Source organism: Lotus japonicus, chromosome 4 (assembly GCF_012489685.1).
Source record: "Lotus japonicus ecotype B-129 chromosome 4, LjGifu_v1.2".
NCBI lineage: Eukaryota > Viridiplantae > Streptophyta > Magnoliopsida > Fabales > Fabaceae > Lotus > Lotus japonicus.
The window spans coordinates 81,399,529-81,418,289 of record NC_080044.1 but is presented as its reverse complement, the minus strand read 5'-3'; the positions used below and the strand labels follow the sequence as shown (position 1 = coordinate 81,418,289).

At 34.6% G+C, this 18,761-nt stretch overlaps 3 protein-coding genes and 1 long non-coding RNA gene across 5 annotated transcripts; 2 read left to right on the top strand and 2 right to left on the bottom strand.

The window, feature by feature from the left end:
• Positions 1 to 743: 743 nt before the first annotated feature.
• Positions 744 to 3,006, bottom strand: LOC130711593 (phospholipase A2-alpha). The gene is made up of 4 exons (XM_057561273.1): positions 2,294 to 3,006; positions 2,157 to 2,199; positions 1,924 to 2,049; positions 744 to 1,459 (listed from the first exon to the last, which is right to left on the bottom strand). Exons 1-4 carry the CDS (start codon positions 2,411 to 2,413, stop codon positions 1,284 to 1,286), a joined length of 465 nt encoding a protein of 154 aa, XP_057417256.1. The 5' UTR covers positions 2,414 to 3,006; the 3' UTR covers positions 744 to 1,283.
• A 150-nt stretch (positions 3,007 to 3,156) lies between these two features.
• LOC130711592 (galacturonokinase) lies at positions 3,157 to 12,712 on the bottom strand. Of its 2 annotated transcripts, XR_009010726.1 has the most exons (15): positions 12,448 to 12,712; positions 11,720 to 11,833; positions 11,448 to 11,519; positions 11,206 to 11,249; positions 10,270 to 10,420; positions 8,979 to 9,044; positions 8,615 to 8,694; positions 7,746 to 7,845; positions 6,549 to 6,724; positions 6,081 to 6,121; positions 5,956 to 5,984; positions 5,171 to 5,240; positions 4,983 to 5,072; positions 4,053 to 4,137; positions 3,569 to 3,708 (listed from the first exon to the last, which is right to left on the bottom strand). XR_009010726.1 is itself a non-coding variant. In XM_057561272.1 (14 exons), the coding sequence occupies exons 1-14, from the start codon at positions 12,478 to 12,480 to the stop codon at positions 3,464 to 3,466; spliced, it is 1,311 nt and encodes a 436-aa protein (XP_057417255.1). In that variant the 5' UTR covers positions 12,481 to 12,711; the 3' UTR covers positions 3,157 to 3,463. The 2 variants fall into 2 exon arrangements, 1 of the variants encoding a protein (XP_057417255.1); XM_057561272.1 differs by lacking the exon at positions 4,053 to 4,137 and having other exon boundaries at positions 3,157 to 3,708; positions 12,448 to 12,711.
• Positions 12,713 to 15,271: 2,559 nt separating this feature from the next.
• LOC130714212 (uncharacterized) lies at positions 15,272 to 17,437 on the top strand. Its single transcript, XR_009011197.1, has 2 exons — positions 15,272 to 15,386; positions 17,163 to 17,437. It is a non-coding gene; the product is annotated as an uncharacterized LOC130714212 (long non-coding RNA).
• Positions 17,438 to 17,864: 427 nt separating this feature from the next.
• On the top strand, positions 17,865 to 18,660 carry LOC130714053 (protein SMALL AUXIN UP-REGULATED RNA 12-like). The gene has a single exon (XM_057563908.1). The coding sequence runs from the start codon at positions 17,962 to 17,964 to the stop codon at positions 18,406 to 18,408; it is 447 nt and encodes a 148-aa protein (XP_057419891.1). The 5' UTR covers positions 17,865 to 17,961; the 3' UTR covers positions 18,409 to 18,660.
• The last annotated feature ends 101 nt before the right edge of the window (positions 18,661 to 18,761 follow it).

Below are 18,761 nucleotides of genomic sequence, written 5' to 3'. Positions count from 1 at the left end.
ACCTTATCTAAGGAGATTAACGGAAGTTTAATCCTGTGACCTGTTAGATATGAGACTCTATCATGCTTCACTCAATTAACTCTTTGAGGATGTTTTCTTTCAAAAATATTTTTAGTTCATTCAACTTTTGTTTTTGTCATATGTCATGATATTAAAAAACTTATTCATACAGCACATTGTTAAGCAATAAAGTAAGATAATGAATCCTTATTTTTTCCAACCTCAATGTTTAATTATTTATACACATTTTCCATTGCTCGTTATCTCTCACAAAAGTTTAGTTCTATATGATTATGCATTCCTTTCATTAAGATACTTATACTTTGGATGTATGATAATTTTATCTCATTTTAATTTATTTTTTTAAACCAGTGCATGTAGGTCCAATTAGGGAGGAGTTTGGCTTCCATCGATAAGTGTAAGTTAGTTAGGTATTTTTTTAAACAAGTGCATGTAGGTCCAATTAGGGAGGAGTTTGGCTTCCATCGATAAGTGTAAGTTAGTTAGGGAGAGCTTTATATCCTAAATGAGTCCACCTAACTTGAGTTTGGACTCCATTGATTAGTGTTAGTTAGGGAGAGAGCTTTATATCCTATATGAGTCCACCTGACTTTCAGATATTGAAAGTCTAGAGTAAAAGAAAATTGAAAGAAAAAGAAGAAAACTATTATTAAAAGGTAGATACTATGAAAGGATTAGCTAAAATATGTTTGAATATCCATTAATATCAATACAATGTCAGTACATACTTCCAGCCGAAAAAATAATGAAACTCTTTTAGTTATTATGAACATTTATTCACATTACAGTGCATATTGCACTCAGCTGGTATTCAAATACACACTTAATTTTTCTTACTAGCTACTTAGTATTAAAAATGCGTTCATTTCAACCTAAGCAACGGTATTAAGATTTTTTAAATATATAATCACAATTTTTAACACTCAATCATTTGCGGTACACACCATAGTGATTCTGCTTTGTTTTAATTCCTAGAAAAAAATTTCCACACAAAACAGCTGCTTGACTGTAGAAACAGAAGAAGGATTGCCAGTTTTTGTTCTTCTTAATTCTAAAATCAAATTAAATTTTCATGCATATGGTCTAAACCCAGCTCACGTTCCCTACTGGTGGGTGAACAATCCAACACTTGGTGAATTCTGCTTCCTCAGAAGTCACAACCTGCTTAATTCCAGTGTTTATTACTTGGAAGCTGCATGCAAAATGAAACCAACTTGTCCCTGCTTACATACTCCTACATAAGGAAGGTAACTTTAGTTACTCTAGGGCTTGTGCAAAACACTTCCAGCCAGCAATGCAGCTTCCATCACAAGGTTGATGACTTCAATAACATCATCCACTTGACACATGTTTCCCTTGAAGGTAGGTGCTCCTGAATTCTTAAACTTATTCATGCACTCTATGAATGTTTGGCTACACTCTTGGCTTAGGTAGTCATCTGCATATATAGCAATAGCACCATTATCAATTTAGTGATTACTTTCATAACCATAGCTTTCAAAGCCACACGCATGTTTATCCTTACTCAGCTCTCCAATAACATTTATCAAAAAGTAATTTCTCAATCTTTCTACAATCAAAATTTTGAAGCCGAAATCAATTATGTGGAGGCAGAGTAGCTTTAGAATGTGAGAATTGATTTATGAGGAAAAAGAAGCTGATCCAAACATGTTATAAATGATTTATCTTTTGTTTTAAAAAGAACAGCAAGAGACAGTATTAAAATAACCAAATGGAAGATCTAGCCTCAAAACTCAAAAGGAACTTGGACAATTCCAATTCCCCCCAGTTTGATCAGACAGAACAGAATCTGATAATTCAATCCAAACCATAGTATAATATAACATGTTTGAATCAAGGAATTGATGATGATGTATTATGTATAGAAGTAGAACAACTCACTGTTTTTTATTTGCACACAGCGATCATGATTCATGCAACATGCATCAAGGCCATCACAAGGAGTCTCTCCAGGGCACCCACTATACAGAAGCCCACAGTACTTGCCATATCTCAACAATGGAGGCACTGTGCCATTCCAAAATTTAAACAAATCAAATTGAAAACCATAATTCAAAGTGTTTTCAAGTTGCAAAATTAAAATGGGAAAGCAAACAAACAAGTACTAGTCCTACCTGAACAGAATCTTGACTCACATTTGCTGCTGCACTCTTTGCTCTGCAGATGAAGCAAAATTAACAAAAAAAAACTTATTTTTATGTTGTAACTTAAGTAATTGTTGGGAATTAGATAGATGAAGCAAGAAACAAACCACAGAAACAGTTAATCCAGTGGTTTCAACTCCTATATTCAGGGCACTGACAGGAACAGAAAGGAAGTTGATGCAAGAAAAGAAGAGGAAAGCATAGCTGAGTGACTGAGTTAGAGTCATTTTTTGTGAAATTAATGTAAGTTTTAAAAAGAGTGGTTTTGATTATAGACTCTGATTAAAAGGAGGAAGAAAGGAAGAGAGACAGTGAGTGAAAGAGAGGAGAGGACTATGTGGCTGTAGTCCAGAAGAGTTGACAGAACTCAGAAAGCAAGATTGGAATGTTTGTTTTGTAGCAGCTCGTGACTGCAGGGGATACTATCATCATTTCTTGTGCCTTGTTCTATTCTTTCTTGCATACTCAACCAGTTTTAAAGTAGCTACATGGAAGGCCAAGTGATTATTATTTAATACTATTTAGTGATAATAAAATTGTATTAAACTGTAATTGAAGTTGAAGCACCCTTTCAAAATAAATAAAATTGAAGCAACTAAGAGTAAAATTTGGATAAGCCGTTATAAAAGTTAAATGTTATTTAAACTCTGTAGCATAACTGGCAAAGGTTGTAGCATAATTGAGTTGAACTTTCATATTAATTTCCAACCTATTGAATTGAATATCTATTATTAACCACATGCATGCCTTTCACAGTAAAATATAAAAGATTACAAACGATAAAATACACTCAATCTAACACATAAGAGGTACTACACACTAAAACAATGAAGGAACTGAAGAGGCAGAAGGAGTATAACACTTGAAATATTTGAGTTAATGTTGAAGATAGAGTCTAGCCTCTTCTTCCTTATCGCGTTGATGAAATTTAATATTTATAGCCTCTGATCTAAGGCTGGAGAGACTTGAATGTTCTAAAGATCATTTCATGCATTAGGACATTGCTTGCTGTAATGCTGCATTCTAAATCTTAGTATTGATCCATTGTAGTTTACATTCTTTTAAAATTGGCAACTTAAACCCCACAAAGAGAAAAATCAATAGATACATAAATGAAAGAATGAAGAAGACTCCATTTATCCTGCACCGGAGGCAATCCTCTTCGGGCCGGGAACATCAACATCCTGGTAGGATTAGCTCTCCCGGCAGATGTTTTTTCCATACACAATACACGAACCCTGGACCTTGATTAAGTGGAAGCAACAGAAAAATGCTGTTCAAATTACACGTGCACAATCACCAGAATCACATATTACAACTGCTGTGTCTTCGTTTATTTGGCTAGCTATCTCAGGTTGAGCCTTTAGATATTCTCTTCTAACAAATGAAGCAGCTTCGGTTGCAAGGGGAGCCTCCACAAATGCAATGCAGCACCCTCTAAACCCAGCACCACTGAAACGTGCTCCATGTACGCCAGGAGCTCTCAGAAGGATCTCATACAGTTGAATTAGTGGTTCAGAACCTTGGGAGACACATCATTTCACATAATCATCATTAGTTACTCGTAGTCATCAAATTATGCAAGGACAACGTGTTAAGTTTCATGTATTGTAAACGTAAAAATGAAAGTATATCAAATATATTTTTTAATTCTTACATTCAATATTTCACTCTTAATTTCAAAGGACTTTTGCTATAAAGCCCCCACAAAGCAGGCCCCAGTGAATTTAATAAACTCAAATAATTAAATTATTTTAACTTAAACTAGAAAAAATAAAACTGGATAGAGATTTTTGCATTTACATAAAAGGGATAAAGTCAAGAAAAAATTTATATCTGCTAACTAGACAACTAAACCTCGAGTACCAGTATGTTTGGATCCACACTTAAGCCTCCCAGAATCACTTCTCTACTCTCAGGAGCTTCTCACATAATCACTTCTCCTCCTAACCTGAAAACATACCAAGTTTCCTAACACACCATGAAAGCTGCAATTTAGTGATGTTGTCATATACAAAGACATCAGCAAACTTCCAACCTTAGACTAGCAGCGGTTGAAGACTTTTATTTGACAACTAAACTTATACAACAATTCATTTGTTCTACACACCAAATACACCTCAGCAGCTTTATGAATGTCAACTAAGCCCACCCAGGATCTCTAATCACTTTATGGATCACTTCTAGCCCCACCAACTTTTTTTAAAACAAAGCTTGGGAAAAATTAATCATGAAGTGTTTGATTCAATAATTAAAATGTTCTTAATAATTCATAAGAAGCTGCATTTGGTCTTCAGTTTATCAATAAGTTCCAGATATACTGCAACTGGTAACACCCGAAAAACCCCAATCTGTTGTTGAGATCAGGAAAAACTGAATTGGGAGAACTAGACTAGAAAATAAAACATATTGCTTTGCTGAGAATCTCAACTTTCAGTAGAGAACATCATTTACTAAGGGCTTGGAAGAATGGTTAGGAAAGCAACAAAGAAAAAGAATGTTTAGAGGAAAATATAGAATAAAAGAGGGGAAGAACAAAACTAAGTAGTAAAGGGAACAATATATGAGTTCAAAATCCAACACTTTCTTGCGTAAAATGGTATAGTAGCTTCCGGGGACTCAATTTTGTGTTTTGCTTAACTTTTCAGGACTCAATAGAAAGATATTGCAAAGCTGAAAACTGTTTAAGAAATTTCCAGCCCCTATAGTTTTTGTTTATTTCAAGTCAATTTCATCTTTTACAGCAAGATAGAATTTCAGAATATTCCATAAGGAATTTTAGGGTTTAGGTTATACCACATTCGTAATTTTGAATGGAACTCCGTCCAGAAGCAGCAATGAGATTTCCATAATGATTAAACTTGCCCATTTTCCAAGCCTCAATCCCTGGATTAAACATTAAATAAATAACAAAAGCAGAAATTAGTAGGACTCAAACTTACCTCTGAAGTTCAGATTTGTTGAAGTAATTAAATAGATAGTACCTTTCAAAACACGCATATTCTCTGAGAAATAATGCTCTGCTCTTTTGGCTAGATCTGGTTCTAATTTGCACTGCACAAAAAAAATGCAGGACTTACTTGATTGTGCTAAAATCGTAAGCAGAACTGCAGAATTCAAATTTTACATAGGACACAAATGAAAAACAACAGTAAATAACCTGGAACAAGCAACATTTAACAGAATACATTAATTAACTAGCACAGAAGGAAACGGCTGCTGGGGATAACAGTAACTTCTTCCGAATTTTGATTTAACATGCATAATTTCATGAGCAATTTGAACATTCAAACTGGTAAACTTTTAAAATGCAAGTTCCCTTAAATCTTGGCATATGGAATATGCCGTTTCCACATTGGATATCATTTTAAAGCCTATTTTGAGCATGAATGCACAAGAGATAAGAGACTGCTTAAGTTACATACAAATATTTAACCATATACGGCTTCCATATAAGATTTTACTATGCTGTTTGTACTCTGAAGGAACTCTAAGGAAGTAATTTATGAATTTCACATATCCAACCATAATTGCGATTTACTAGCACTTGGTTTGGTACTATCCAAAATCTAACCCAAAGTCAAGTGTGAGTGGCTTCGAAACTGAGAAAGCATTCTATACATGGAAGATGGTTTACGAGCCTCCATGTTTAAATCATCTTTTATGACAGTGGTTTGCCTTCATTTTTACGAAATACTTATGCCAGACAAATTCACATTAATGAAGATGTCAATGGTGCATTATATCACAGAATGTCAATGTTTTATACCTTGTGAGTCTCATAAACTTCTGGTGCAACTGTTCAGTGGAAAAGGACAATAACTTAGATCACTTAGCGATTTGATAAATGTTATAATAATAACTAAGTTCAAATGTGAGAGTCAAAATACTGGCCATTAGATAGGATGGGCTCTGCTTCATAATCTCCAGATGCTCTGCAGAATGAATTAAAAAATAAAATAAATACCTGAGTAAATATTGATTATCAAGCTAAATTAACCAATCAATTTATTCAATGATGTGATATTATTTTCATGATGGTGTATATTAAATTTCATATAACAAACATTATTAAGTATGTTAGAGAATATTTACTTATATTTTAAAAAAATATATTTTGCGTTAAAATAAAATAATGGGATGAGATATCAGTTAGTTTTGTTATCTATATGGAAATTTCTAAAGATGATCAACTTCATAAGAAATTTCAATGTCGAGAAATTGGAGCTAGAGAAAATAGGAAAAATATTATATTTTCTCTTAATTTATGCATTTCAGCATGACTGCAATGCATGTAAAGTACACACAAAAAAATGAATGAAAATAGCGATACATGTTCAATAAAATGAGAAAAAAACTTACTCTAGTAGAATTCGTGCTGCCTCTCGACACTCTGCAACTCGCTTATTATATCCAGGATTGCTAGTCAAAGCTTGCCTAATCCCTGAAAGAGCCAACAATATTTTGATTGCTTTTGGTTCCTCACTCTCTTCATTCTCTTCCACTTTTGGTCGATGTATAAGCTCATATTCTTTCGTCTGCATATGCCAAACTAAAAATATATGAAACAGAGGAATGATGACAATAACAGCGACAAGTCAAGAACAGTGTTGTGTAGACATAAAATGCATTTATGTTCTTTAACCGGAATGTGTACAGTTTATTGATCAGATATTCGAAATTCAAAGAAAGTGATCCAACCAAAGAAGCCACCCACATAAACAAGCGTGTCATATATTTGATAAAAATTTACTGTTATTTTAACAAAAAAATATTTTTTATTTAAAAAATAGTTCTTGCTATGAATATAAGATTTGAGGAAGTCAACTGGTGGCTAATGAATGAATAGTTATATTTTTTTATTGTGCTAAAACCAGCAGATAAATGACCCAATAAATAGTAAATACCATAGAAAGGGCTTTAAGCGAAACTAATGTAAAATAAAATAAACAAGAAACCAGTTGTTTGTACCATATTAAAAAACAATGCAAACATGACATGAATTAAGCCCGTTTAAAAAACCAATGCAAACATGAAAAAGATTCAGCAGTTAGCATATGTTAGTTGAACAAGTCAACAAGGAACTCTAGATTTGTGAGATAAAAAATTATGCCACAAGTTAGTGGGCAGAAATTGAAAGTGTTTTGGATGACAGTTGTAGTTTCCCTAGCATTTAGCAAAGTCTCTTTTCTCCAAGAAAATTAGAAACAGAAATATAAAAACATTTTAGCTGAGAATTCAGATGAGCTGCAACTTATTTCTAGGGTGGAGAAAGGAGGAGAGGGTAGTGACTCTGGTTTGCCTTGTATTTTAAAATGAATTCCCTGTTTGGATGCTTTTCAAACAACCGCCCTCAGTACAGCCTTCTATAAAGATGAAAAGGACATATATTCGTAGATAACATACAGACAGAACACGAAGTTAGAGTGACAAAAGGGAACATGATCAGCATGCCCGATATCAAATCTGATTCTGCAATCGATGGATATGCTATAAAATTAAAAATAAAATATGATTAGAACTTGCAAAGCCAGACATTAATCCAGATATAGATATTACCTTGCAATCCATGCACATCAAACAACCATGGCTTGAAAGTAATATAGCTGATTGATCCATTATACCATTTTTCAGACCCAAATATTCATTTTCAATTAACCTGCAATGAGAAAACAGAAAAGTAACACTTAGGAGGGCTGATTATCACCAGACAATTAAGTAATAACTCAGTGGCTTATCTATAACCAAAATGACTGAAAAGATTAAAGCTCTAATTTCATTTGAACTTTGGTGGCAATTTGGAAGTATAATTTTATCCAACGTAGTATGAGTAACTAGCTAGCATAAAGAGGTGCAACAAAACTGTAAGGGGCGGATTGAAAATAATATTGACATTTATCAAACCATAAACCGCCCACTCAGACCAAGGTAATTAAAGGCAAAAGGTGCAGGGGGGTTTTCACACCTTGAGCTATAAAGGAGCCAAAGACTTGCTAAGATAGTATAATACATTAGCTTTGGCGGAAAGTCATTCAAATTATTTGACTTTTTTACATTATTTTCCATATAAATTAACTTCCCTCGCATAACATTCACAGTAAATCTAAAAGATCATGAAGGTAAATTTACAAAGCCATAAGCTGCTTGCCATTTGGCATTCGGACCTAAGTCCCGACTCCCAAAGTCCAAGAACTAACGTATTCTTTTAACATTCTGACCATTTGGCATGTTAGTTGAATGGTCTTTTAGATATTATGTAACTGTTAACCTTTAAGGCGCTTCTAAAACTCCAAGAGGTCCTAACTCCTAACGCCTTCTAGCGCCACATCTGGTGGGCCTTTGACTACCCTGATTCATACATGTGTTCATGGTTGAAGAAGAATGCATTGTAAGTTTGTAACAGTCTCCAAGGGTTCGGATAAACTTACCTATCATATTCAATATTTTCTGTGGGAGATATTACTAAGTTATTTGCATGTTCCAGAGCCAAGAGGTAAGCTACTCCAACCTGTCAAACAATAAAAGTTGAAACCCCCCCATAAAAACCATAAAACATGAGCAGTTCCCAAAGCGTCAGCAATTAGGGATCTGTAGTAGTGTTTTCAGAAAGAAAACCATAATGAAAAGCTTATTAAAAAATAAAACAAAATTGAATCATGCTCAAGAAGCTAAATTTGCTGGATTCAAGTTCAGGTGAACTTTGTTTCAATTTTCATTACACGGCCCTTTGATTCAGACTTTTCAAAATTTTAACCACAAAAAAAAATAGACAGGAAGGAATTGTTATCTTACCGCAGCAGAAGAGCTTAAGCCCGAACTGTCCAGGCCTTCAGAACCACATATGTATCCTATGATACCCTGTAAACATTGTGAGTTTGTGACTAGGATGGTATACTTTTCAAAATAATCGAAATTACTTCCATACAGTGATCTTCATTGCAAGAAAACCACAAATGCATCACAAGTAATTTTTTAGGTATACTGGATCAAATTGACAGATAAATTCCATGCTTATTTTCTAGTACTGCAGATCAAATGCCATCATTAAAAATTTTGTATGAAGAACAACAAAAACTTTGAAACAATTAAAATTTAATATAATATGGATGTGCCAAATTAGAACCTTATAACGTGACACCCAAGCGCATGATCTAAAGATCCCACCTAATTCGTTAGTCCTTTTGGTAAACTTATGCTGATTTCTAAGCGTCCTTATTTATTGCGTTTACTATTGCATGGTGAATAAAACAGTCTGACTCAGGTGCATTTCTGATATACAGCAAAGCGCAAATCTTGGAAATATTCTGATTATTTCAAACTATTTCTTTCTTTTGTATAGTTCACTTTCTCTGTATGCACACTGCACCAACTTTTTAGTATCATTATTCACAGAAGACAAGGCAACCTAAGACCAAAACGCAAGCAACGCCCATTATACTTAAATCATAGGCTTCTTTACACGCGTTCTGACTGCTGATAAACATAAAAATTTTCTGCCCCGTAAAGATGCAAAACAATCACCGAAAGTCAACGTCAATATTTAGTAAATAGCAACCATGGCAATCACCTAAAAAATACATAATTACTAAGGATTATATTATAATGGCATATGCAAAATTTCTTAGCTGAATGGATTGTAAAAATTAGGTGAGATGAAATATTTAAAACATAATCACCGTGACAAAACAATTATGAAAAAATTGCTTTAGTTTGATCTGCTAATTGATTTTAGCATTTAACATAAAAGAAAACTCATGTGGAAGTTGACAACAAGCTATTGCAACCGAGGGTCATACTAAGATAATATCATAATATACAATGGACGGATCCTTTTACAGAACACGGAGCTTAGGGCTAAGTATGCCTTTTACTAAACACTTTTTAGGGTCCAAGTAAACTACAGTATAGAGCAAAGATATTCAACAGAAAAGTATATTTTCTTATTCCATCATTCTCATTATCAAAGCGAAAAGTATAATAAGTTAAACAAGATTATCATACAGAGCTGCTATATCTGTGTAAAAAGAGCTTAGCATAGTCAAGTGGTGAGCAGAAAGGTAAAGCATCATGGATCATCTCTGACCTTAGAAAGATTGTTTCCCTTACTCTTCAGTGCATATATGGCTCCTCTAGCATACCGACCCCAGTTACATTGTTCCTGGAGCACAGAAGAATCCTTTACCGTGTTCTCATTTTTTGACGTGGATCGTTTTGGCTGTGGATTCTCATCAATCCTATCAAATGCCAATCGCTTTATAACTCAATATTGGGCATATTATATAGTATTATTCGGGAATTTCAAGATAACAAAATTATGCAATGAAAATGAGAATAGCAGAGTAGGATCAGAAGGGCAGTTGAAATGCCAACAAGCTAGTAGCTCGATTGGCACCTCCCCAAGTCTTCTCCCCAAGTCTAGAAGACTTGGGTGTGATGATTGTGTTAGAGGCTTGAGTCTTAACCAGGCCATCTACCCCCCCCCCCCCACCCGGCCCTTACCCTGCCACTAGCCCTTCCAGTGTAAATCACGACCTCAAATAAAATGGCAGTTTAAATCATAAAACAGTTACTGCTCAAACAACCCACGATTCAGCCATATAAGTAATGATAGCCAGTGAAATCTTCCCTTCATTTATCAAATAGTATGAGCTAAAAATTTGGATTTAATCTTCACTAACGATTTTGTTCAACATGTCTTGTAATGCTAATAATTTGCAATTTTGTGCAGAGGAGGTACATATCTAACAATTACATTCACCCACAATGATTTTGAGAAATGCTAGCAACACATTTTCTAACTTGCTCTTTTCAACATACTCATTATTATTTATTAGATAAATTTCATATGGATCTCACCAAATAAGAGTGGGTTCAACTGGACCTACATGAATTTCACTAATAATAGTGTATTGAAAAGAGTTGGTTAGATAAGTATAACTAGCAATACTCAGATTACTTTACAAGCAATGGAAGAGAACCTTTGAAAAGAAAATTAGCATTATGATTACTGACCACAGACCTGAACTTGACTTCCCCTTGAAACTGTCCTGAACGAATCACAATCTGCAAGAAAAGTCCCATGGGTCATTCAATAAATGAATGAAAGCAACATAAATAAGAAGCCTGTGTGTATGTAAGGTCAATTTAAACAGTACTGATACAGCTTAATGATATGCTTAGCTGCAAATTGAACAGAGGATATTTCCAGATGTTTTCTGATGTTTTTCAAGATTGGAAATTGAGAACATGATCGAATTGCACCTCATTACTGTCAGAAGGAGTAAACCCCAGAAGTATTCCCTTATCAATTGTCATAGCTGAAACCATCCCACCCTGCAAGTACCAAGTGTTAGAGAACTCTTTTCAGAAATTTTTGAGAATATTGCTCAGTAATTGAACAGGTGAAATTTATCTGCCATTCCCCAACTTTTATATTACTCATTGCTTAAACAGAAGTTTCCCTATAAAACTTTCTAAATACCAATCTTTGAGTTTCATTTGCACAAACATAACAGAAACATGCATCAAAGTACCTGATGATCAATGTGTGCTCCCAAAGGACAAATTCGATAGGGAGATACCACAACTCGAACTTCCTCTTTACTCACATCTGCCATTTTGGAAACTATCTCTCTTATTTCATCTAGCTGCAAGATACATACACATCACTCACTGAGTAAGTATCAAAGAGTTTATCAAAACGTAATACTTCCTTCAATCTAACTTTTTGTTCAGGTTTTCTCTTAATATTTTTCAATTCTTTATATTTCCATTGCAATATTCAATTCCTTCAATCTTCATAGGGCTCAAAAATATCAACAACGACACTGCAGACGCCGTTATAAGTTAATAAAATTGATCGCAAATACTACAATTCACAAGGCATTACGCAAATGATGGCAGTTACCGATCCGGCGATCCCTATGCATCTAAGTCTGTGTTTGAATTTCTAATGAACTCAACCAGATCTATGTTGATTTCAGTTTCAATATGACATTGCTTCTTGGTTTGTGCTTTGAGATTTGCAATTTCCAATTTACATTGAGGCAAACAGAATCAAACACACACTGAAGTAATCATAACGAAAACGTAAATATCACATTCCAGGTAAACATTCAATTTCAAGCTAAACAATGCAAAGCAAGATCGATTCATATGTTCAGAGCATAGAGAACGCACATTGTGACAATGCGATGCAAATTGTGAAAAATTGAGCGAGATCAATGTTAAGGAACGGATCGGAATCGGAATGTTGACGTACCTCAGATTCAGGAGGCCAAGCGATTCCAGCCATTTCCGCAATTGGAAGCTTGTGATTTCGCGAAGGAGGATTCAGAAACGGAAAGGAGCTTGGAAAATGGATTCAGCACGGCACATTCATAGTGAGATGAGATAATGCACTTGCTCCTCAATCTCTATCATACATGAAATGAACGTGAATTAGCGGTTGGTGAAGCGGCAAAATCGGCTCACTTCTTCTTCGTTTGTGAGACTCACCCACCACCACTAATAATCACATCACAATGATAAAGCCATTCAACTAAATTTATTTATTTAAATCTTAATTCTCTAATCACTTACTAAACATGTTCAAAAAAATCATTTTGTTACTAGCACAAAGTGAAAATATTAAATTAATCACGGTTGATCATGATAGGCCTATTGAGCAACTAGAAGAAAATTGCTCATTAAATGTAAGTTTAATCGATGAAGTTAATTAGAGGCTCAAAGCTAACATTTTACATCAATCATTTAGGTGATGTTACATGTTTGCATTAACAAAGTCGTCTCTAAGCCGACACAACACGTTATTGACCATGGCCGACCCAAAATGTTGGCATTGGTAATTATTTATTTTATCACTTTTTTTGTTTTTTAGTTTAGATATAGTTTAATAGTTTGATCATTGCAATATACATACATATTTTTCAGTTTGTTATTTAGTATCATGCATTGTAAAGCTTTTAATTCGGTCATACGCCTTTGTCAATTGATTAACGCGATTCCCCTATTATTTGCACTCATTTCTCGTTTCTCATAAATTGAGACAATGAATAGAGAAATAAAGTGGTGAAGTGGAAAAGTTACATGGTTAAGAATTCAAAGCCTAACACATGGTACTTGTGAAAAACAAATTTATATATATATTTCAATAACTAAAGTCGTCCAACTCCATCTACCACTGAAAAACAAAGAGATGAAATTGAATAATTCTAAATCACAACATAAATTTGGTGTTGCTTCGATGAAGAAATTGTTACATATCTATAACAATTAAATACATTTGCCATTACAAACAACAATGACAATCATAAAAAATAACAAAAATAATAATATTATATCAACCATTTAATTATTTTATTAGAAATGTTATTTTGTCACATATCACATGATCTAAAATTTTCATCTTTTTTAAACTTCAAAACTTCACATATCACATGATCTAAAAGGATCCGTCCATTGTATGCAAATGATTTTTTAATCTTCAAAACTTGTTTCTCAAGAGCATAGGCGGTTTCTTCCACCTGTCGCACTCAATCCTCGTTGTTTGTAGGAAACTCCCATTAACATTTTCTTTATTTTAAATTTTAAAATGGCTTTGTCTTGTAGTAAATGTGAACCAATATCTTCACTAGTTCAATAATAACTGGTCTAACTTTTAAAATTGATAAATACAACATTTTCTACCACTATTAAAAGTGAGAAATGAATAAAAATTGATAAATAATATATATATATATATATATTATAAATGTCATGTAGTTTATTGAAATAATTAATAATTTCGATTCTCCTTTTTTTAATAATTTTCTATTCTCCTTACTACATCAAGATTTCAATTTATAAATATTATTGGGCTTAATTAAAAAAATTATGAATTAAATAAATTATTTTTAAATTATAATAAGTCTAGATATAGTTTTAGGATAAAACTTTAAATTTCAAATTAGTTTAATATTCATTATTTAAGAATTTTTTTTTAGTGAATCATTATATAATACATATTATATATATATATATAATTGAGGGTTTTATAATTTGCAGTACTTAAATATCATTAATAATTTGCTATTATTCTCATTAATAAAAAGTTCAAGTTCTATCGAGTTCAAAAAAAAGTTCAAGTTCTATAAAAAAAAATATAAAGTTCAAGTTAACTATACATTTTTTTTTGTTACATGTGGAATTAACAAGTGAACTTTACTTATAGATTTTTCAAAAAAAAAAAACTTTACTTGTAGATAGATAGATAGATTTTTCAAACGGATTTTCTGTAAGACCCAAGTTTTTAGCTTAGAATAAATTAGTGAAATTTCTTATTCACGAATAATTTCGATGTAACGTGAAGTAAGGAAGCTGGATAAACGTTTATTAAATGGAATAAATGTATGGAGAAGATATTTCACGAGAAGGTTAAGGACAAGATTCGAATCGACGGAACTTATGACACAAGCAGTATTCGCTTAAACCTAGGACAAGAACCTTAGGAAAAGATTAATTCCAAAGATCTTCCACCCTTGGAACACTATAGGAATAAATTCCAAAGATCTTCCACCCTTGAAACACTATAGGAATAAATTCCAAAAATCTTCAGAGAAATGTTAGAACTTCTCTTAATCCTTATATAACAAGCGTTTCAAGGTGAAACCCTAGGATCTACGAACGTCCGATTCCAATCATCGGAAGTTTGCCGAAACTAAAACCCTGATAGTTCAAGAACCCTAAAATGAACTGTCAAGGAAGACTTTTTCTATTCGGAGCTTCAGATGAAGATTCCACACGCGTACGCCCACTCTAATCGACGTTCCAAATCTTTCTTCAGAAGGAAGTTTCTGCATCCGAGGTCAAAATCATAAAGTGCATAAAGTGCATTTTAAGCCGGTAAACATTAAAAAAACAAGCCTCGAAAACCAAAAATCATGCTGATATTTCTTTGAAGAATTAGAAGTTTCAGCGGGAAGAATATCGTGTCTAAAATACGTTGGAATCAGTAGGAAAAATCGGAATCGCGAAATAATCATTTTCTCACGTTTTCAATTTCCTATAAATAGGACTTCAAAAAACTCAAAAAAATCACACCATCCTTTTCATTTTCTTTGTTGGCCGTGGGTGAGCTTCTTGGAGGAAAAGGAGGAGATTTGATTTTTTCCAATTCTTGACCGATCGTCGTTCTGTTCGTTGCTACGCGTAGGCCTTGAGGTACTGATGTTATTTCTTTCTTCTGATCTTAAATTCCGTCGCTTTTTGTTATGTCTTTCTGTGCTCCAAGTTTTGAGCTTTTTGTAAAACTGTCCAAATAGGTTGATTTTAGTGTCTAAATATATTCTCTTCGTACCCAAGAGTACTTCTAGCGGATTACATTTTGCCGAATGTCGCCGAAATGCTGCCGGAATTCATTTCTGTAGGAAATACCCATTTTTGGCTAAAGTTCCGTCCTTTGGGCTTAAAACTCTCGACTGAGCTTAGCGTTAGTAGGATTAGTCGTCATAATCGTCGTTGGTGTCGACCCCATCTAATTTGTTTTTCGAAATTCTGATTTTGAGTTTCCGAGCTAAAAATATTGACCAAAATACCCCTGTGACAGTTTTCGATCCGATAATTTTTCTGAGAGTTTCCCTGGCCTAGATATCGCCTAGGAATACCTAGGAATTGATTTAGATCGAAGAAAAAGTTCGGAAACCCTATTTTTGAGAGTGGCCGAAACCTATTTGTTAGGGTACCGTGTCCAAAAATAATTTTTGAGTCTCTATGACCTGAGCCATTGCGTAACTCTTTTGATTGTCGAAATTTTGGCGCTGGTTTCGTGTCATTCCGAGTTCTGTAGCTCAAGTTATGCTCGTTTTAGCGAACGAAGTCTCCGTTGTCAATTTGTGCCTAAATAGGAACTCTGAAGCTTTAAAAGCTTTCTTTACGATTTCGATTAGTATTGTTAGATCGTGTTGCTTCTAGTGAAGCTTGTGTTGATGATTGTGTTTCCTTGTTCTAGGTTCACAACTTCCATGCCCAACTTCTACTCACGAAGGTAAGGGTAACTCAGTTTTAGAGCGTCTTTGAGTCTTGCATGCTTTTATCGCACTGCCTGTGTTTGAGATGAAGATGTTTATATTGATTGGCAGATGATTATGATTATTATGCTTGCTTATGTTGACTGTTTCTGAGGCTTGTGCCAAATGTTTTCTGAAGGCTTCGGCCGAGTAAACTTATTGAGACGTGTGTCTCCGTTTTCTGAGAGGCTCTGGCCGTTTACTGGTTTCTATCATTGAACTGAGTTAGTATGCAATTGAATGAGTTATGCTTGTTGAAATTATGAATAACAGTTGGTTATTCTGAGTTGATCATTGGTTTGGGCATTGTTGTTGACTGACTTGACATATAGGCTTTGGTTCTTAAGTGGCGATGAGGTGGGTGTGGTCCCACGTGATTGTCCCGTCTTTCGAGGCGTTATAAAGTGGCAATGAGGTGGGTGTGGTCCCGCGGGATTGTCCCATCTTTCGAGATGTTCTAAAGTGGCGATGAGGTGGGTGTGGTCCCACGCGATTGTCCCGTCCGGAGTGGCGTTAAGTGGCAATGAGGTGGGTGTGGTCCCGCGTGATTGTCCCGTCTTGAGAGACGTTGCTGATCGATCCATTTTGGTAGAAGCATATAGTTGCATTATAGGGAACTAACACCTAACCCTATGTTGTTATTAGTTTATTGATATCTGATTTGATGTTATATGTTAGGTTGTCGATATCTGAATTGATGTTATATGTTAGGTTGTCGATATTTGAATTGATGTTATATGTTAGGTTGTCGATATCTGAATTGATGGTATATGTTAGGTTGTTGATATATGAGTTTAGTTATGTTGTTGGTTTATTTACCATGATAGGTAGTTAAATTTGAATAGCATGATTTTCTCTTTCATACATGGTAATTGTATGGAGTTAACCCTTTCTATTTGCTACTTGTTGTTTGGGCGCTTAACGCTATTAGGCGATGGAGAGCCTTCCGCTGAAGCTTAGCTGTTCAAGTTGGAGACCGTGACCGTGGGCGGTCGAGTAGAGGTGGATGAAGCAGTTGCTTCTCCCTTTTTGGTGGACTATGTCTGAGTTTCTTTTTCCTTCTGAAAACTCTGTTGTTTAAACCTTATATTCGTCACTTGTCTAAGTGAGCGTACTTACTTTGGAAACTTGTTCATGATGATGTATGACACTATTATTATTATGTCGGGAATGAGTTGTTGAATAAAGTCTATGTTATATATTCAATTATGTTCAGCTGTTTCGAAAAGGAAAAAAAAATATATTGTGTTTTCTCAGGATTAAGAAATAGTCCTTAGACTTGTTAGGTTACTAATGTGACTCCTCAGTTGAGAAATTGGGGCGTTACATTTTCCATTTACCCTTGTTTTGAAACTAATTTACTTATTAATTAAGTATGATGCTTATATTCATTTAAGATCAATATCACTTATATCTTGTGATTGTAATTTACAACTCTTAAATATGGAAGAAACCGTGTAAAATATTGCACATATTATACGTACTCATCTCAAATGAACTCTTGATTGATATTTCTCTACAAATGAATCAAAACAAACAAGATTGAGAAAACAAACTTATAGATAATATAATATTATCAGTTTGTTAACAAACTTTCTAAAAACGATTTAAACAAACTCTATCTACTCAACGTTATATATAATACACACAGATATCCGATTTGCAAACAACGCTCTCACTCTCGTCACTCACTGAAAATCATAGTCAAACTCGTTTTCCTCTCTTCTCCAATGGCTGGTGCAATGTTAAAGAAGGTCAACAAGATTTGCCAAATCGTGCAGCTGAAGCAGGTCATGAAGCGCTGGAAGAAAATCAGCCACCGCCCCCTCAACGACCCGGAACACCCGCCCTCTGGCTGCTTCTCCGTCCTCGTCGGCTACGAACAGCAGCCTTTCGCCGTCCCTGTGCTTTTCCTCAACCTCCCCGTCTTCGACGGCCTCCTCAAAGTAACCGAGGAGGAGTTCGGTCTCCGTGGCAAAAACTACGTGGCCTTCGCCTGCGATGTAAGCTTCTTCTCGTACATCCTCAAGTGCCTCCACAAGGACGAGCACAAGTACGGGAAGCTCTCTCTGGAACAGTTTGCTACCATGTTCGCCGATGCAGTGGCGGCGAAATCGGATTCTTGCAAGGGCCAAGACGTCAACGCTTTAACTACTACTCTGTTGCAGAAAGCATAGTGGTTTAGTTTTTAGTTCACTTCAGAATATATTTCATCCTTGAATCCAGTCCCTGCAAATTTTAGAGGGTGGGTTTCAATGTGGTGTTTTTGAACTTGTCTTTCAAGACTTGTTTCGTAGATTAATTGGGTTGTCTATTGATATTTGCTATGATTGATGTCAAATCTTGTTCATGACTTTGATCAAATTTTAGTGATCAATATTGAGAATTTGTTTTATATATATATTAATGAAAGATGGTAATTCTAGTTCTGTGTTTGCCCAATTCATCAAAACAAGAAAGTGTCCCAGTATTTTGAGGTAGTCTTTAGGTTGAAGCAAGGGAACCTTTGCCTTTTCCCTCAAGACTTTGT